The sequence below is a fragment of the Pangasianodon hypophthalmus genome, chromosome 3, assembly GCF_027358585.1.
Source record: "Pangasianodon hypophthalmus isolate fPanHyp1 chromosome 3, fPanHyp1.pri, whole genome shotgun sequence".
NCBI classification, from domain to species: Eukaryota; Metazoa; Chordata; class Actinopteri; order Siluriformes; family Pangasiidae; genus Pangasianodon; species Pangasianodon hypophthalmus.
Genome location: NC_069712.1, coordinates 27648338 through 27669960, shown reverse-complemented (window position 1 = coordinate 27669960; position 21623 = coordinate 27648338). Strand labels below are relative to the sequence as shown.

The 21623-nt window shown below is 37.9% G+C and overlaps 1 protein-coding gene and 1 long non-coding RNA gene across 2 annotated transcripts; both read right to left on the bottom strand.

Annotated features, from left to right (window-relative positions):
* Nucleotides 1-2870: 2870 nt before the first annotated feature.
* Nucleotides 2871-4807, bottom strand: olig3 (oligodendrocyte transcription factor 3). The gene has a single exon (XM_026939449.3). The coding sequence runs from the start codon at nt 4372-4374 to the stop codon at nt 3586-3588; it is 789 nt and encodes a 262-aa protein (XP_026795250.1). The 5' UTR covers nt 4375-4807; the 3' UTR covers nt 2871-3585.
* Nucleotides 4808-5833: 1026 nt separating this feature from the next.
* Nucleotides 5834-18443, bottom strand: LOC117596902 (uncharacterized). The gene is made up of 3 exons (XR_004577892.2): nt 18373-18443; nt 17638-17929; nt 5834-7231 (listed from the first exon to the last, which is right to left on the bottom strand). It is a non-coding gene; the product is annotated as an uncharacterized LOC117596902 (long non-coding RNA).
* Between the last annotated feature and the right edge of the window lie 3180 nt (nt 18444-21623).

Here is a 21623-nt window from a genome sequence, read left to right as displayed (position 1 = left end):
TTGTTTGATTGGGCTGTAAAGGCAAACTCTGCTCCCAACAGACTGATAATGGCTCTGATTATATTAAATCAGATCATGTGAAGATGTTTGAATAAATCCCCAATAAAAAATACCAGGCCTATGGAAATGAATGTATAAGGTTTAAACCACACCACTGTGTTACACAAATAAGGAAGTATAGACATTTACTGCGTTAACAGCCCAATTAGCATGCAAATGAGCGCCGACACTAATGGCTGTTGCAAAACGCTCTTATGATGGAAATATGCTTTCTGTTTTAGCTGTGCGGTGCAAACATTTGTCTATGAAATCAGCTGATGACAGGCCTCAGGCATTTTCCCCCCCGGGACGGTACAAAATGGCTCCTGCACCTGCCGCCTAATGCAGGCCGGGACGCGAACCACAGTGCTAACTGGCAGGGCATAATGAACTGCATTCATCCTGTCAGAGGAGTCAATAACTTATCCCACAACTGCTTTTGTTCTGGCTGTTTCTCCTGTGTGCCCCCGCACGCCCTTTTTCAGACAAAATTTATTTTCAATTGCAGCCCCCAGCGTCGGCCGGCACAAGTTGAGCTCTGACATGGTGTCGTTAGCACCCATGCCCTTTGTTAGGGACCCTCTACGATTCTCCTTGTAGAAAATCTCGAGTGCTTCCAGTAACAGGTGTGTCCACTGGCGAGGACTGGTCATTTGTCAATGTAAAGAATAGAGCGGGCTCCACTTAACAGAGCGGTCGCTTCTTTTTCTACTGAGGCCATGAGTAAATGATCCAGGAGCATTTATAGCCTCATGACACTTATGTATTTATGGCTCCACCCTAAGTATACATAACAGATTGCAGAGTATACATGCAGACAGATATATAGATACACTCTACATACACACAGGTTCTTCAGTGTTTCTTGAACAGTTAAGGGTTCTTAAGAGGGATCTACATGGAGCCCTTTCTGATAGGAAAGTATGTTTTTTTTAATAAAGCAAAAAAAAAAAACCTACCAAAAAATGAGTTTCTTCTTACTTGACAGCAGAAGGCAAGGATTCTAGACTACAAAGAAGATTTTGCTGTTCTGAATATTTTCATTATGTGAGTGGACATACGATTTCAATCTGAAAGCACAACATTATGAGATGCATTAATACTGTACAATCATAACGTGACTGTTCTGTCTCCCTTAAATTCCGAGACATGAGGAATCAGGTGCAAATCAGGAGAACTAATAGGGAATTATTTGCAGCACGTCTGCTGAGAACATATAATCATGATAATAATATGAAAACGATGTGGGGGGAGGGGGGATCAGGAGCGATTAATCTGGATTTTTTAAGGATTCCGGACACGCTCTGGGAAGATAAACTCTGCAAAGTTTAATAAAGCAAATCTTCTGCTCACTGCAGAGTCGTTGTAGCTCTACAGTCCACATGGTTAATGAGGCTCCAGCAGGGGAGGATTTTTATTTAACACCAAAACTGTAATTAAGCGAAACAAATGGAGATTGGAGAGCACAGAGAGATTAAAAAAAAACAAACAAACAAATAAGAGATGTCTCATTTACCAACAAGTCAACATGTAATGACAGGTTTCTCCTGAACCATACCGTTCCTGGTTCTTAGGTCTATTTTTTTTTTAATTAAAAAAAAACAACAAACAAAAGAAAACCTAATGCAAGCTTCAAGTGAGATTTATTTGGGTTATTTCCAAAACCACTCACAACTACATGCAGTATTGTTTATGACTTGAAACCTCAATTTGCATTTATTAGCCTGCGACAAATGATTAAAGGAATAAAAAATCATAATTCATACTAATATTCAATTTTCTCACTCCGCCTTGGTTTATGGAAAAGAGCTTCTCAATAACTAAATGGCAAGACGTCTTCTTTAATCCACTGCTTCCCTCATTTCCATGCTCCTGGGTGATTATCTCCTGCATTTCGGATCCTGTAATCCGAGCGTGCACTCTCTGATGTTTTCTTCTCCCATTCCCATATGAACAATTAATTTGTAATCTCCACAAACACACGTTTAGCTGCTGTCTATCGGATAAGTGTGAAAGGACCCTAGAGGCTGGAGATCTGTCTATAGTGCACCACTATGGATTCAGTCCTCCAATCCATTCACAACAACACTACTATACTCATGCAATTTAACATTTTACATTATGCTTCACTAAAAGATTTTAGAACTAAAATCAGCCTATAAATTTTTTTTTTCCTAACATTTTGAACAGCTTGAAATTATGTTGTGGGATTACTATTACTACTAGTATAAATAATAATAATAATAATAATAATAATAATAATAATACAATTACCACATTATGGTTGTTGTGTTGATTATAATGATGATGATGATGATGATGATCATATAATAATAATAAGAAGAAGAAGAAGAAGAAGAAGAAAAAGAAGAATTAATTTTGCTACCATTATCTTACCATATTATACCATCATATTATTATATTATTACCATGTTATAATTATAATTATATATTTTTAATCTAATATTGCTGTTTTATTAAATTAGTTTACTAATATCAATTGAATAATTAGTCTGTTAGAAACCCCAAAATCTAGTGTTGAATGAACCTACAGTGTTAAACTGAAATTTAAATCCTTCAGCACACACCTACATCCAGCCAAAGTCTCCAGTCTGTGTTACTCTAAAGTAGGCTGTCAGTTATTGCAGTAAAAAAGTTATTAGTTCAGACCTTGAAGTTCATCTGCATTAATTTAACAAGCTAACAGTACTATCCTTTTTTACAATCTCATTTCTGAAAGACCAGAAAGATCCACAGCTTAAAACAGACCAAAGCAGGACAAAATATTTTTTTTAAGTCTTAAGTGTTTTTATTGAAATGTTGTCCAGGATCACTGGGCAATAATAAATATCTCATTTATCATCAAGAATTTACAAAAATAAAGACGGCAGTAGTCTCTGGCAAAAAAAATGATTTTGCAAAAAAAAAAAAAAGAAAGAAAAGAAAAACCATGCTGTAGGTATATAAACTGCTTTAACCTGATGGTCATGCAGAAAAACCCGATTAAAGACATGAACGCGCACAGCAAAGCATCACGCCGAGTCGACCTGCTTCCACACTGCAGTAACATACAGTAAATCGTCAAACAAACAAACAAAAACATACGTTTTTTTTTTGTTCAAACTCAAAACCCAGCCACACAATTTGATCCTGTGAGACTTTGACTATCCTTGTTACAAGGAACGCACGGCACTTCAGGAACTCCCTTCTGCACTCCTGCGTAAAGACGCGCATCCAGCTCTCCTCCCAGCTTCAGCATCAACAAGTGGTGCTGCTCGCAGCCTCCCAGCAACAATGCAACAGTTTAAAGCGCAGCTAACATTTAAACACGTAAGTCTTCTGGTGCCTGCGGATTATTTACAGGGGATTAAGTACGCGCAAGCAATTCATTTACAATGCGTTGGACGAGATCCTTGTTACAAGGAGTGAATTCAGATTTCGTGAAAAAGAAACAAAAGAGCAAATATACAAACAATACACATCATGCAAGTTACTTTTCTGCGAGTCCAGCCCATATACAATTTACATGATGACATTCGGATATAGTCACTTCATCGCCTCCTTGTCGGTGGAAAGTCTCGTGAGTCCCGTGGAGGCGATGGGCACGTGTGCGGCGGGTGGCGGCACCTGGCAGATGGCACAGGGACACGGCAGTCCTGCCCAGTGCTGGAAGCCGCTGCCAACTTGGAGCGGAGGCGTCGGTGGCGTTTTCATCAAGGTCTGAGGCGCCCGGATGGAGCTGAGCGCGGGCAGAGCGGCAGACAGCGCGGCGGCGGAAGGTGCTGTAGGCGGTGCTAGAGCGCCTCCGAGCAGCGCGTGGTGCACCGTGGGTGCTGCGGGACCGGGCGCGTGCGCGGCTCCGTGGCTCGCCACGGCGCCGCAGTGGAAGGCTGCGTGATGGCTGCCGCCGTAGATCTCTCCCACCAGCCTCTTCATCTCGTCCAGAGAGCTGTTGAGCATTAGGATGTAGTTCCGCGCCAGCAGCAGCGTGGCGATCTTGGACAACTTTCTCACCGACGGCCCGTGCGCGTACGGCATAACCTCTCTCAGGCCGTCCATGGCCAGGTTCAGGTCGTGCATGCGTTTGCGCTCTCGTCCGTTGATCTTCAGGCGCAGCTGCTGGATCTCCTCCTCGGTCACTTGCTTCTTGAGCTTGTACTTGCCTCCGACGCCGACGCCCGCTGAGGTCCTGTCCGCGCCGGCGCCTCGCGACAAGTGCTCGCTGCTCATCTTTGGTGTGAACTCGTTCTGGCCCGAGGACGCGGAAGTCTTGCGCGCGTACATCTCGTCCACGTCCGGCGAGGAGGATCTGCTCGAGCCCGAGTCTGAATTCATTTTATCACCTCGGTTCGAGTAGGGAGGCCGTCTCTCTCTCACTCTGCCTCTGCTTTTAAGTCACTCCTGTTTTGTCACCTGATTTTCTTTCCCCTGTTATGTACTCTCACTCTCTCTCTTTCTCTTTCCCGGTTTCCGTAGTGAGTTCTGTTACCAGTAACTGATAAAGCGACTTGGTTCCGAGGATGAACAACCTGCTGTTTGCAGAGCGATCGCGGGACTGTGGCATTTATAGTGCGGACTGAGAGAAGCCGGAACAAAAGAAGCCCCCATTCATAAAGACCTCGTTAGGATGACGTGCCCATTATCCGCGGCGCTGCGCTTTCACTGTCCCATCGACCAAAGGAGCAGCTATTCATATTCATTGTAACACCGCCATGGGAGGGGGGACACTTCAGTCCAGGATCCTCTGAAACCTAAAGCTGCTTGAACAATCCTCCTCGACACTTTTTAAAATAATACCGGGGGTCAGGTTGATCAGCTCACTTCACTGTGCACCTTCCTTTCACCAGGTTATGGAGCTATCCTTTTAGATCAATTCCAATATTTATGATATGCATGTCAAAAATATTTTTGCTTTTTGTTTTTGGCATAAATAAAGTATGAAATGTAAAGTATGAACAGCCTACAATTCTAAAATTCTACTATTTTATTTTAATTAATTTTTAGGCTAAATCAGTATCTTTGTGCAGAAATGGTTTAAATGTAATTAATTAACATTAATTGAAACTTTACTGGACCTTTTTTTCCTGACTTTAACAACAAAAAAAAACTTACACTTTAGATCTCTTCTTTAAAAAATATAGTTAAAATATAATTCTCAACAGAGCAGCTTATTATTTTATTTATTTATCTATTTATTTATTTATTTATTTTTGCGTTTGTGATCCAAACGCGTTCATGGCTGATTTGTCTTGTAATTAAACCTCACCTGTGAGATTGGATGTTTTCAGTCATATACAGGAATCATTAAAAAAAAAAAACGGATTTGTTAGTCTGTCTCCAAAAACAATTTATCCAATCCATAAGCCTTTTTTTTCTTTTTTTTCCAGCTGTGATTAGGTGATCTGTTGCGCACAGGTTTAGTTCTCATCTTTACGCACAGCGCACATGTCCCTACAGCATTCACCTAGTCTTAGAGAAACAGTCTGGGTGTTCATTCAACACTGTTCATGCAACTACTGCACACTTTCCTCCCACGCCTGAGGGATGGGTTACATTCAAAACAGCTCTACACTGAACTAAAACCTATAGGAAGATGCGCCACTGTGGGTTCCTGCAGTACCAGGTAGAGAGGATGGAGATACATTTAACACATCACACCGGTCAACTTGTGGCTGATTTGGATTTCTGTTTAAAGAAAATATATTTATGAGTGTATGTATGTATATGCTTTTATCATCATTATTATTATTATTAGTAGTAGTAGTAGTAGTAGTAGTAGTAATCAATGAATAAATGCACTTATACATTTCTCTATAATCCCCAAGTTTGCTAATTAAAGTAATAATAATTATTACATTCTAACTAAACTGACTGCCTTTAAGACTGAGATGCAATATTAATTTGAAATAAATCTGCATTTTAATTCAGCTGAAATGATCTGTCTTCATTTTCAATGAAATTAACAAGCCCCTATATTATATCTGTTACCTTAATCCTAATACATTTGAATACAAACTGATTGTGCCAAAATACAAAATGTATTTGGACAATATTTGTAAAGTTGTTATATATAACTATACAGTGTACAGCAATTATAGTATATAGCATGTATCTTGTGGTATCAATAGCCTAAATTAAAAAGTGGTACTGGAAAGCATCAGGCAATATGAACAATTGTTGCGATTCCAATGACACTAGGTTTAATAGTAAGAATATTTGTAGAGGATCCATATAATCATGACTAATTATAATAAACCTGTTCCAGGTTTAAGATTGAATCAGTGGAAAGATAACCAGGGTACGGAATAAACACAATCTTTGGTAAATTAGAGGAGGTAGAAATAGACCATCTATTCATACACACTTATAGACACACAAAACCCCTCCATCTCATCCACTTCTTGGTGTTCCAAATCAATAAAAATCCCCTCCAAAAAAAGTGAAAATGTGTATTCAGAGTGGTATTGTAGGAGCAGAAAGGGAACCGTACCTCATAAAGGTGCTGCAATGCAAAGAAAAGCTCTGGACTTCTTTGCTCTCTCTTGGTGGCATTTGAAAGTGTAAAGCTTTGAATACCAATTGCTTGAACTGGACATATGTGAATCCCCTTTAATCCTACTAATCCTGTCCCCGAGTGTTTCTTTGTCTGTGGGGGCGACTGCATAGATCTAAGTGAAAGTGTTCCTAATCCGGCCAATGTGGAAAAATGTCTCAGTGTGTGAGATGCAGGAGGGGAGAGAAGGGACGAAAGGAGGGTGTGTGTGTGTGTGTGTGTGTGTGAGGTGCCTGTTACAGGGATGGAGATCTGTGGGGGTGTCATATACTCCCTGAGAAGGAAACTCAAACAGCAGGAAGACCTTCATACACACACACACACACACACACACAGTCCCACCCTCCTGCAGTCTGTTGGGCCCACACGTTTTTTCCCCACAGTACCAGGGCAGTGGCCCAAATGTCCGACTTTTTTCAAGTTTCCCCTTAGTCAGCAGTACAGTCCCAGCAGGTAGCTTCTAATGTGGCCGATCCATTCTTAAGCCCTCAGCTTTTTCATTCTCCCCGTGCCCTGCGCTTCATCTCTTCCCCACGCTCCCAACTCATCCAAAACAGACGTTTAGCTTAAATCCATGCGGTGGGTCCACTTAGGAAAGGGGTTACACCAAATAATCCTTTCAGAGGAAGACACAATAACCTATGGAGGTTTTCAGAAAAAAAATAATTGTCACCATCATTGGAAATGAACATTTCACTTACGTTTCAGTACCAAGAAGCAAGACTGAGCACTGATATAATCAACACAAGAGAAAATGATAATCACAAGAGATTCTCATGTTGCACTTTAATTAATTAAACGGCACATATTATTTACATCTCTCTCTCTATCTCTCTCTCTCTCTCTCTCTCTCTCTCTCTCTCTCTCTCTCTCTCTCTCTCTCTATATATATATATATATATATATATATATATATATAAAAGTCAGTTAGACAAAGTGATCTCAGACAAAAGGTGCTGGTTAGAGATAGAGATAATTTAACACCACTCCTAACTGGGTTCAGCTTAATAAGAGAGATAATTAGTGATACCACTGAGACACGCACACTCAGACAAAATTAAATCGAGCTTAAGAGGGAATTCTTAAAGGTTCTATGTAGAAACAGAAAGATTCTCTATCAGGAAGGGTCCCAAGGTAAGACTTAACTATCCAAACAACCCTTGGATAATTTCTCTTTTCTAGGAGTGCATGGATTTATATAGATACTTACTCAGACTTATCTTTCTGTGAAACATCTTACTTTTATCTGTATCGATCTTAGAATTAAAAAAAAAGAATTAACATACTAATTAGTTTAAAACAGTTATGCCCAACTTTACGTTAAAATTAATTTTACTTAAAATCCAGTTTTAAATTGACTTGGAAAAGCTCCTGACAAACATAGCTGAAGTGAAGAATTGCAGTCTTCACTATTTTTTCAGTCCTGTGACTTTGAGTCATTTTTTTCTCTTGAGAGATACATGCACTGCAATCCCTGATCAGATGCTAAGCAAGAATTCTAACATGATGACCAAATGCTAATGCGAGTTCACAGAAAGTGAAATGACGTCTACATGAAACTATATCAGTTTTTGCGTAGTGTGTTAGAGTTAGAGTTGTATTTTCCATACAGATGCAAAGCAAAGCTCTTCTGAGGTTTAAATTACAATTTCTCATAGTTAAAGTCATTCTGTATGTTTATTAATCGTACTAGCTGGAGGTCAAGGGGTGCTTATATAAAGAAGATGCAAAAGCTCAATAAGTCTCTATTTAATTTGTATACACTACCAAACATGAAATGATAAAACGTCCTCAATTAAACTCAGTTGTTCATAACAAACGTTTGTCTTTTTATGCCTACATACTTCATACAAAACATATTCTTCAAAATATATACTATTTATTCATAATGGCACAGACTGAAAGTACAAAGATATAAAACACTCAGTGCTTTTATTCTATAGTTTGTTGTCTATTAAAAAAAAGCTATGTTTTTTATAGAATTTGATTGTTCCTGGGATCAAATAAAAAAGCTTGCTAATTAACGAGAACTACAAAGAATGTGGATTCTTTTCAATATTTTAAGAGATGTTCAAAAAGCTTTTGCATTAATTAGGCAAAATATTTTTTTTAAAAATGCAAATTTTCCACTGAAGTTTACATTTATCTTAAAAGAAAATAAGTTTTAATATTATTTTAGCTGTTAGGCTGCCAGTAAAACTTAAAATGATCAAATTTAAACTATATTTCAATGCTGGTAAGCAGTTTCACTACATTTCATGAGAGCGAGAGTATCACTATTAAATAAAATAATAATAATAACAATAATAATAATAATAATAATAATAATAATAATAATTATTATTATTATTATTATTATTATTATTATTGTTGTTGTTGTTGTTTGTTGTTGTTGTTGTGATTCGACTATAACAGATTTTCATATTTGCTGAAAGAACTGGCACAAAATCATTATTTCTGGCATAGGATTATTTCTACACATTATCAGTTCATTCCATAACATTGCTAAAGATGTTCCACTGTAAACAGAAGTCTGCCAGATGGCCATGAGGTCCTGAGCTCTGAGTTTGTTGCGCTTTGAGTCTAGCAGTCGAGCTCCTCCGGGTCGCCTCTCCATCACATCCTCCATGGCGGTAACAGCCCCTCAGCTCGCCTTATTTTAACTGTCCCTTTCAGCTCCGAAACAATTGTCCAGCTCCTTTTAGGTTCTTTTCAAGCCTGGTTTCAAGCCTGGTAGCCTCCATTCTGCTTTGTATGTCACCCGGTGTCTGGTTTGCCCCATTCCAATGGGTGCACATGACCAGAAAATGAAGGCTTGCATGAGGCCTCGGCCAAACGCAGAGCCCAGAGAAGAGATTAACATGTAAGCTATTGCGAGCTGAGCCGGGCCCAAGGGAGGGAGCTTTGTATCTGACCAGGGTTACATGTAAGCAGAGAGGGTCTGGACAGCTCAACCTATTGTGTGAGTCAATCCGAGGGAGGTTGTTTCATTAATTACACATTATCTATTGGGCTGCGAGGTAGGAGGTAAGGAGGTTGGAAGAGAGAGAGTGTATATGGAGATAATGTAAAAACCTTGATCTTCTTTAAAGGACTTTCTTGAGAGAGGTACACTTTCTCTTAACATATATAATATGGTAATCTATTTTGGTGCTGGTTCTCTCTTCTCAGCCTCATACTGCCTTTTCTGCGTGTGTATTGTCTGCCTGTAGTTCCCTCCCAAGCACTGCCGTGTTGCGTCATTGGAGCCACTTCACTGGACTCCCCACAGCAGCTTGAAGTGACCTAATGGCTTTCTCTGCCTACCAACACCAGCCTTTCAAGTTCCCACATTTCAGCGATTCAGGCTGAAAAGAGTTCAGGCTTGTAGCCTGAGAGGGTACATCAGGCGTCTCTCCATTGTGCTCATTCTCTTCAGGCTCGCCTCAACCAGAGACCTCCACAGCTTTATGACCTGCTCGGGATTACTCTCATTGAACACAGGCCATCCCTCTCCAGCCCCCTGGTAACCCAGTAAAACCAGAGGGAGGACCACTACTTTACAACGGCCTGTCTAAAATGTGCCTCTCCGATTGTTCCCCATTACAGTGCTCCTCCTCCCTAGTAACGACATGAACGCCAAGGATGGCGGGCCGATTCCAAACCCTGTCATTCGCCCAAACCAGGATTCTACAGTCTCCTCCGCCAAGAATTACTAGGAATTGTTATGAACAGGGTTGGCTGTGAAGAACAACTCAAGCAAGTCTGTGATAATGTTGCCTACTTCTAGTTCTTCTTTAAATTCATATGCAACTGTGAGCTCTTAAATTGTGCTCCTGAATCTCCGAAACATTTCACACTAATCTAATTTTGTGCTTAAACTTGTGGCCTTGGACATGATTAAGTTTATACAAGTAGCATGATCAATAAAATATAAATCCCACAATGATACCATTGCTAATAACGAATGAACATTACATAATATAAATGAATTTTTTTAAATATAATTATGCACATCAGATATGGAGCTTTGAAGCTGATAAAAGTATTTGAATATGAATTTTGCATAACTGAATTATATACATGTCAAAGTAATTATATATAATATATAATTATAATATAATACCGCATACTTCACCTTCACCTAATTTGCAAAAAAAAAAAAAAAAAAAAAAAGATCTGTGTTGTTGCCATTTGAATGTTTAAGATTTTTTGAGATTCAGAGTCCTGACATTTTTAAATCTCAACTGAAACCTTTGAATTATAGGTTTTAAAAGCAAAGAAAAAAAACACTGGCAAAAAATATACATTTATTAAATACACCACACTGGAAAAAATGATTTACTGTGACACATATATATCTTAGGATATCTGTATATTATCTGTACATACATATGGATAATCTGGGTACTGTTGTATATACAATGTACATATCAATATTACATATATTTATGACTAATACTTGCATATATTATATATTTTTCTAGAGTTTTTCTATTATAACATAGAGTAATTACATTCATATTGTTATCTACTCAATAGCTACTGTACATATTCACTGCCCATAGCCTTGTTATTTATTTACTGTATATATTACATATTCAACCTGCACTTTGTTCATTTGCACAGTGCTACTATTTGCACTTCTGGTAGATGCTAAACTGCATTTTTTCAACTGCGTCTAACTTTCAGCTTCCTCCAAAATCTTGGATCTCCATGAACCTTTTTCAGATCATCCCTTCTGCACTAGTGGCTGCCCCCGAGGTCAAACTGTGAGTGTTGGTGGTCGTGCTTCACATTCTAGCCCTTTAGATCCTTCCTCTTCGGATAAGCTTTAAAGAGACTTTATGAAAGTTGGTTGGGAGCTGACTGTAATTTCATGGGAATGGCATTAAGTCCAGTCTCTTTTTTGCTGAGGAAGTCTAACCGATGGCTCCACAGTAGAAGACTTGAATTTCTGTCTGTTAGGTATTATACAGCTCTTGTCAATATCATTAGGGTACTAATAAAAACTCAACTGACATAAAGTGATCACATACCCACACACACACATACGCACACATACACACACATATTGACAAGCACACAATGCTACCCAGCCTCCCTCTCTCTTTCTCTATCCGTTTCCCCAGGGAGGCAGGGCTGCACCTTATTAGCGCTCACTAGTCAAGGGCCATTAGCTCTTCAGGTAAAACCGTCAGTGACAGAGGAGAGGTTTAGGGCAGCAGGGAGTTAAACTAACACTTATCTAATTACTGACAAAGCAGGCACACAGCAGCATTATTCAGCTGATTGCTGAAACACACACACACACACACACACACACACACACACACACACACAAACATTTCCCGTGCAGGAGCATGATACTGTGAATCCACTACATTAAAGAGCTATGACTTCAAGGGAGGAAATAACAGTTTCATTTAGGATTGATCTTCCTCTTTTCAGTTAGATTTGTCATAACAAATAAGATCATAAACAGAAATGTTATGTCAAATTTATTAATAATATTTAATTGTTCAAAATGGCCAAAGCTCAAATTTCATTCTGTATACCAGATTTAAACATATTGTATATACACTATTTTTATAAAGGCTTACACCAAGGTGTTGTTGAATTCTGGTGTTTAATAAATTTCTATAACAGCAGCTCTGTCAATAGTTCTGGCTGTAATTCAAATTACAGGGTTATATTAATTCACTAATACATCATTTCCATAGCAAGAACTTATTCACAGGGACTCGTATGGTGGTCGCTCCATATAATCTAATTCTAGTGATAACAGCAACAACAATACTATACTTATTTTTATGGTGTTTTCTCCTGGGAGATGTTTTCCACCATGAGAAAGTCTTCATGACAGAAGACTTTGCACTTTCTGATTTCTCAGTACCACGGCAAGTTATATTTTTTTCATCTTATTAACTTGAAGAGAGAGAAAACGAATAGTGAGGCAACAACTGTTTATAGCTGCTATAATGTAAATGATAACAGGAACGTTTCTCAAGGACGTTCCACAACATTAAGTATAACTATAAATAGTTAAAAAGTATGATGTGTTTTTCAGTAATAATTTTTTTTAAAAATTGTAACCCACAAATCATTGTGGTATAACTGGAATAAAACACTTTAAACCACACTGTTATAGGAAAGTAAGTTGCTCTGCATCAGGCCATATCACACTACTCTGTTGTGGATTATTTTCCTATAAAAGCATGCCCATTATATTTTATTTTTTACTTAATATAAATGCAGACAGAGTCAGAGTGAAAAATTTGCATCCCTTGAGAGCGTCTTAAACAGTGTACATTCAACAACAGATGACTCAAAGCCTGAATAAGCACAAGATATACAAAATAGCTTCTTGTAGTGTTCCAGGCCTAACAAAAGCCTCACACTATACATGTCAATGTGAAGGATAAAAGGGCCATTTTCCCAAGTGATAATTACCAGAGGGCAATTTAGGGATATCGAGAAGGATTACTCCTCTCCACCCACTAATACCCGGCTGTAAACACAGAGTTTCTGCCCCAAAACACACTGTGTGAGCTACTAGAGCTTTCACTGGTTTTGTCAGCCCATTGGCTAATAGAGGAAGTTAATTGTGTTGGTTGTAAGGCCACCTGTCACACCAGCTTCATTTCCATAGTAATCAGAGGAGGGTGGCATAGACAGCATGCATCAGCCATGATCGCGAATCATTTATTCCTGTTTCAAAGACAACACAACTATGGCCACACACACTTACCTTGAACTCAGGACACACAAAAAAAAATCCACATTAAGCTTATATAAAGTCTAGGATGGACATCTAAGCAGCTGTATTCAGGACAGTGTGTAGGACCAGACTCACAAATTATGCATGAGGAATGATATACTTTTTATGTGTACTATACATTTTTATGTGTGTATATTAGCAAATATACATTCATAAAGTAGCTAGAGGTGAAATACCTGTAGAATTTTTTCCAAGAAGAACTTCTTTTAATAACGACAAAGAAATCTGACAGAAATGGAGTTCAATGAACGTACAAGGTAATATATTTGGGCACGTCAGCAGAGACCTGCTGCCCATGTGATCTCTGTTGGGCTATATGGAGTGTCGGCTCAATAAATAAATAAATCAGAAATGTGTGCGCACCACTGTTAACTTGTTTCCTTACAAAGAGTGAGAAAAAATATGTTTGCCTTGTCCAATACCTTGAACTTTTTGGGCTAGTTTTGAGTCTTTTTTTGCAGTTGTACTTGTAGTTGGGGTGAAAACTGCATACTCGGGGCCTTGAGAATAAAAACATTGCATGGCAAGCTTTCTGGTAACTTTTCTGGCAAAAAAAAAAATGCAAAAGAAATAGTGCACTTCCTATTCATATCTGTATTTGCATTTGTTTAGAACACATTATCTATTCAATCCAAATAATGTATTCATATTCAGTTACATTCCTAGTACAAACACAGTCCATTAACAACATTTTGGCAAGTTTGGACAATAATGCTAGAGGATTAGGATGGCGGTTTAACAAGGCCATCTGTATCACATCCTGTCCATTCTCTCCACTGCTGCTGCTTTACATCTCTCACTCTGTCGATCAATGCTTTTCTCTTTGAGCACGCCTAATTAACAGATGTAGCCTATCTCCACAGTTATCATGTAGATGGGGTTGCCTGGCTAACTGCTAACTGCTAACTGCATAGTTGCCCAAATTACAGGATGTCCTTCGACATGTAAAGAGCTCAACGCCAAGGCTGAATGATAAATTTAAGAAATTATAGCACTTCATATTGTTCTTGCAGTTGGCCTATTCACACTTCCACTTATTCTGACTTAGGAGATTATTAAAAGTTTGTACATGCTGCTATGTTCTTGAACTACATAAAGTGTAAGACTCTGGGGCATTAAAGTTTGTCAGCTGTTTAGTGTCATTGAGTACTATTGAATTATGGCTACTGTGGACAGGATTATGATGTGTGGCTGTGCATTTACCTCACCAATAGCGCACATCGCCTTTTTTCTCCCCATCTTTTCTTATGATGCATTTAAAATGCTAATAACTGGTTTATTATGTGCTCTGTCAAATGCAAATGTTTTTTTTTTTTTTTTTACTGCTAGAGCGTTGGGCCAGCAGAGGCATTAGCATATCTTATGCCTTTCTCCTTAGCATGTGGTGCTGTAGCTAGCACCATGAAACAATGTAATAAATTAGATTAACAGGCACATTAGATAAACAAGCCAAAAGGATGGCACGTTTAAGACATACAGCGAGGTTGCTCAGGCAAATGAAGGTGTCTGGCTCTGCTAGCATATGGCGCACCTATTCCATCAAACCGACACCAGCTCAACATTAGCTGGAAGTGTCAGGCAAGGCAGGCTGAGTCCAAAAATCATCATGTTAATAACTTTTTACGACATCAAGTGATGAACTCCTGCAAATGGAAAGCTTAAAATGCTTAAATGTCATACTGAAGGAGAAATTTTACTTGTTGTTTGTTGTATTACCCAATAGTCATGGACATACTGATTGGTATAATTCATCACTGGTATAATAGATGTAGGTATATATAATTTTAATAGCTCATTAAAAGCATTTTAATGACATTCATACTCCTCCGGTTTTTAGACTTTATGCTGAAATTAAAAATGCTTGTCAAGCTGAAGGTTGCATGATTAAAATAAAAAAACACAATGTATTTTCATCATTTAAGCGAGTTACTGGGAGATTGGATTGACAGTGACACAACTCATTTAACCCCAGCAGTCAAAACTGTTACCAATTTTTTTGTTTTGTTTTGTTTTGTTTTTGTTTTGAGTGTGAAATACTCTAAAAGAGTATATATGTATATCAATTTTAGGGAAAAAAAAAAAAAGCTACACTGCCATCAAGGATTATTGAAAATGAGGGGAGAAAAATAATATTTAAAAAAATAATACAAAGATAAGGTCAATTTTATTTAAACATGTTTTTTTCCACACTGCAAAAAAATAACGTCTTAGCAAGTACAAATAGTGTGAACATATTTAAATTCATTTAAAACTTCTATTAAACTATAAACCGTTACTACTAAAATTATATTAAATTAAATTATTATATTATTTTTTTGGATATTTTTACTCATTACAAGCTTGAAATTGTCTTATTCTACTGGCAGATTTATTTCAAGCATATATTTCTAGAAAGATGCAAAATTATCTGCCTAGAAATAGGTTTAATGGTCTTACATTATAATCTCATAATTAGAAATATTCAACAACTTGTCCTTTTTTTAAGACATCTTCATGCAAAAAGGGCAAAATGGAGAGAATAACAGCATTTTCCTGTAAATGGCTAACAAGGTTGGAGACACTTGTAGAGGAATCTCAATACACTCCACCATGCAGGCTATTTTAATTACTTTGTATTCAAATCCAGAGACTGAGATGGTCACTGCAACATTTTGTAAAATATTGATTTGGCTCATGTTTCATTCATGATCTTGTTGCAAGCTCTCTCTCTATGTCTGAACCTCCTGGCAGAGGTAACCACGTTTTGGGCTAAAATGTCCTGGTACTTAGCAAAATCCATGATTCCATCAGTATTCACAAGAGCTCCTGAACCATCAGCCACAAAACAGCCTCAAACAAACCTCCATATTTTAGGGGTGCTTTTGCACATATGCAGTCCCTTTTTGCTAGCAAACATGTAAGTGATAGTCGATAGTTGATAGGTGACGATGCCAACTGTAGTTCTAATGACGCTTGGTGAAGTTTAGCATCTTTTTTTTTTGACATGCTCTCAGGAAGGGCTTCTTTGTTACAATGCTTTCAAACAGCTTGTTGTTATGAAAGGTTCTGAAATGTGACAACCACTAAAATTTAAAACTGTGCTCTTTTTTCTCTCCTTCACCATCCTTCTCACTATGTGCTCACGGGTCCAATTCCTGGAAATTTTCCAGCTCTTTCAGCCATGTTATACATTTGTAATGGCCTTAATTGTGCTTTATGATATTTTAACTGCTTATGTCATTTTTATATCTGTTATCTGATTTGTGCAGGTCAACAACAACCATCAGTTTCTTTCGTGTTGAACATTCTTTGTTGTTTTTTGTCTATAATAATGGATGAGAAACATCACACTGGTGAAACAGGACATTGTTAAAGGCAACAAAGAGTTCCTGGGCAAATGAAAAATAATTTGTGTGCATTTATTTAGAATATTTCTTAGGGGTGTCAATAATTTTGCCACATATAATTTTTAGATTTAGATATAATTTTGTATTTTTGTTAGAACAAATACAAACAGTTTCTCCTGTTGTTTGGGTGGACATTTTGAATTAATGTTTGAAATGGTTATTTCGTGCAGTCACTTTTATGAAGGGTGCTAATACTTCTGCAGGGCATTGTAGAAATTAGATTATAGATAGTCTTGATTTAATTGAAATTTCTATATGTGACCTGACATTTACTTCAATTATGCACCTGAAGAAAGGAGGACTTGAAAAAAAGAAGTAAGTAAAACATATTATCATATAGATACAAGGAATATATTTAGTGTTTATAATCTTTAAAGGGGTTATTATTTATTATGCATATTTTTAAAAGATTGTACTGCTATATTTAAATTATTCTGAAAAAAAAAGATGATGATCAGGTAGGCAACGCCATGAATACATAACTGGCTTTCGATAATCCTGACATCCTTATTATTACCATATTGCTATTTAAAAGTAATGTTGATTGGTTAAAACTAAATTCTGCTTTTTATTACATTTGCTTCACTATTGATTGTTTGCACAACTAAAATTTATTTTACTGTATGAACATCTTTAAGAAATATTAAAAATAAAAGATTATCTTTTTCTTCTTTAACGTCTCACCATCCCCAGTGCCCCCAAGCACAAAACTTTTTTTTTTTTCTCAAACTCAAAGCAGTTTTTAAAAAGTCATACGGTCTGTGTAATTGGAGTACAAATTAAAATTTGGGAAATAAATAGGTTATGATGATGAGCCATAGTTTCATTTTTTATGTCAAAAGCCATTTTCCTTCTTTTGAAATCATACAGTGTGTAGCTTTTTATGCAAAACATAGTACCTTATTATTGATGCACTTCAGATGAACATTCAGAGCTGCTGTTTTGTGTAGCTCTTTGAAGTCTTTATCCATAAGAAGCAATTAGAGCTGTAATCCTAACCATTAGCCGAGTAACAATACTTGTGAATCCACTGTAATCTTCACACCACAGTCTGCTCTGGAAGAGGAAGAAAAGCTCACCCTTAAACAGATGGCCTGAAGTCTAGGCGGACAGGAGGCCTGCACACCGAGAAGGCAATGCGGAGGCATATGGCCACAGCCCTGTCCCCTGCCGACTGTTACATTCTGGTTTCTGGACACACATACATACACACTTGAAAACTTTTTCTCTATCACAATGGTTTCTATTCCTGGTTCTCAGAGTAACCGTGGACTTCTGCCATTCCGGCTATAATGCATAAATTTTGGATAGTAGCTTTAAGAAATTGACATTCTCTCTGCAGCATAGCCGTCTCTACATGTTATCGGCATAATCCATCGTCCACCTGTTGTGCCTTATAGAAAGAGGTCATTTTGTATATCTTTATGCGTTCTTAAAATTTATTAAGTGTACCGTTACTCTGTCAAAGTGGCTTGCAGAATGCACTTTTCAGCTTCACAGCTCTCACACATTGATTTTACCTCCTAAACAAGCTTGTTAATAGGCTGACAAGTTGAGACAGGTGTGTTGGGAGCAGAAAAAAAGCTTCAGGATGAAGATTGGGAATAACTACTGTGCTAGTTACTTGTACGCACTTTGCTGGACTTGTGCATGGTTCAGGCGTTTTGTCGCAGCAGCATCGAGCAGATTGCAGCGAAGGACCCCCTAGCGCCATTTCCATCTGTACCTAAAGACCCACATGCCCTGACAATGAGGTGACCATGTCCCTGCCTGCACACAAACAGAGGGGTCAGCACTGGTGTGTGTGTGTGTGTGTGTGTGTGTATGTGTGTATGTGTGTGTGTGTAAGAGAGAGAGAGAGGTGGGGGGATATGCATGAGGTGAAACACATTAATAAGCTATAATATCAATCTCAAATGCCTTATCCATAATTTATTCCCTATGCCAATTTATATAGTGTGGGGGGGGGGGGGGGGGTGGGGGGGGGGGGGGGGGGGGTAACTCTCATACATCACGTTAGTTTATTAGCTTTCCACCCTCCCCGCTCACTCTAGCTGGCCTTTCACTCTTCTTCTTTTTTTTTTTGTTGGCCCCTGTTTTGTCATGGTTGTTGTTCTGTTCAGCACAACTGGCCCCATAAAAAACTCCAAACAGCTTAATTGCTGGGTTGTAAAAGATTTGCATGTTCTGGATGGGGGCGGGTGGTGTTGTAGCGGGAGATGGGGATCGAGTGGCTAGGGAAGGATGGGATAATAGGAAGGGTGGGGATGAGACCAGAGACTGCATGGTTGGGGGAGGCCAAGAAAGAAACATCATCATCCTCATCAAGTGCAACACTGCCCGCACAAATGCCCGACTGAATTCCCTTCTGAATTGCCACCAATTATGGGTTTGAGATCTGGTGAGGTCAGCAGCAGGGCTGTTACCATGAACCTAGGCATGCATGCTCCGACTACTAAACAGCCGCATTTGCAGCCTGTGATGAGAACGAGGGTGTCAAGAAGGAGTGAGTCTTTAATTACCTCCTGAGTTGGATCTCCATTATCATACTGCAAGAACTGAAGAAACACTCCCAGTGTAGATATTGACCATTTTATCAGTATTAGGATATAAGTTTCGGCATCATCACTGATTCTGAATTTCTAAAATAACTTAAAGAATGTAAATTTACACTATCTGAAGATTATTAGTATGTATTCAAATGTAATATCTGGGGTAACTGTAATTATATCTCATATAAAGTACTTCTAAAATGTTCCTTTTTTTTGCACTTCATTAGACTTATGGTTTATTTCATGAAAAAATATTAAACCTAAATATACAGGCTAAATATAAATCCTCATAATAAAGAAAGAAAAGAAAAGAAGAAAAATTAATTTAATGAGTGTAAAATTTTATTCAGTTTATTCAGCAATTTATGCATTTTATTTCTGGCTAAATGACAGTCAAGACTGTAATTATTTTAATTAGCACATTTAGCTTTTTAAATTGAGGATTGTGTATTGTTTTTTCCCCCTCTTGTCCCATTACATTTTTAATCTTAATGATTTTATTATTAATAAATGATAAAATAATAAATTTATTTATTTGAAATACTTGTAATTAAGTTATGAATTTATTTAGCAGTAATTCTAGTCAATTATTTAACCAAATTTTTATTCATTTCTTGGTGAATATAAAATGAATATCTTATTTTTATATATATTAAAAGATTATGAGGTTAAAAGTAGCTATGGATTTGCATAGAATTCACTAATTAATTGACTAATTTTTATTCACTATTTCAGCAGCAACATCCATGACATAGCAGTGTACAATATAATGTTTCGTAATCAATATCATATTGGTGGAGCCAATATATATATATTCCACCAAAATATCATTTTGATCAAAATAATGCACAATAGCAGTATTCCAGCAGTAGTGTACTGCAAAGCATATATTACAATTGTCATATGCAGCAATATGATTGCAGTGTACAATTCTGTCCAGTCGTATTATAGATTATTATATTAGCATATATTTACATAAAACATGTCACTATTAAAAACAATCCTCAGCTTATCTTCAGCTTTAGAGAAACTCGATGTCAGTAGCAGACTGGCATGAGAGAGATGGATGTTGCCGATCTGCTGCATATGTGATGGTTGGGGTGGGATGTGGAACTAAGCCGCTGCTCTAAACCCATCAAACTGCCAGTGTGTTTAATTGTTGGCTCATCAACAGAGCGGTATGTCCTCACTAAGCTCACTCATTACCGCTGCACCGCCTTTACCCACAATCCATCACGCGTGTATGAGGCTCTGTGTTCCGAGCAGCCTGAGCAAAAGGCCCTCATAATTGCAATCATATATGTGGGGCTTTAGCGCGCGCCATACTGTACCATTAGTTTCACAAATAAGTAATAATTTGCTAATGACAACATTATGTTGAGTCAGTTTAGGGGCAATTAAAGTGAGTGATATTTACATATGCCTAATGAATCATGGCGCGGTGGCAGCTTGAGGGAGGCTCATGAATATTCATCCACGCATTCACAGCGGCCTGCCCGTAGTTTATAAACTGAATTATGGTTGATTTGCCCTTTTAAAAAATGAACACGGGCGCATCTCCCTCAAGCAGCGAATGAACAATAAAGGCTGATTATAAAAATGCTTTTGGTGGTAAACTGCCGGTGAGGAAATCAAAGGCTGATTTTTTTTATAGACTTCCACAGCTTTATGGCAAAAACCACACACGGTTTAGTGTAAGGTATTAGAGAGCCCACCCTTTCCCTGCGCATGCCTCTCAATCCACACTGTCAGCTGGCACATATCAGAGAGGTCAACTGTGTCACCCAGCAATCAGTCCCTAATAGCCTAGAGAGCTGCTTTTCAGGAAGTACCAGCTGCATAGTGTCCATCTATACAACATGTAAATAGGGGTGTAACGCAATGACAATATTTGTATTTGTATCTGTATGTATATCATCAGTGCTTCAAATATTCGTATCTGTATTCAGATTTAAACCAGAATTTTGTTTTAAAAATATGAACACTACCACTCTGCCACTGGAAACACTAGACTAGAGATGTGAACTGGTATTTTTTTTAATCCTGCTTATACGGTTATTATTTTTGTTTGTCCCTGTCCCCATTTTGGTTCCCAAAACATAAACAAACTTGTAGCCTAATTTAAACCACCAAAACCCTGACCAGGCAATTACTAAGGATGAATGATTGAGAGCAGTAAATGCATTGAGCAGTGACTCACATTCATGTTAATGAATGTGGTCTTTCTTTGTCCCACAATCTTCTTATCCGAACTTCTTATCTGAAAGTAAAAACTCCTCACTTACTTAACTTTTTTGTTGCGTGAATAGTCACTTGTTGCACACCTCTCGTCT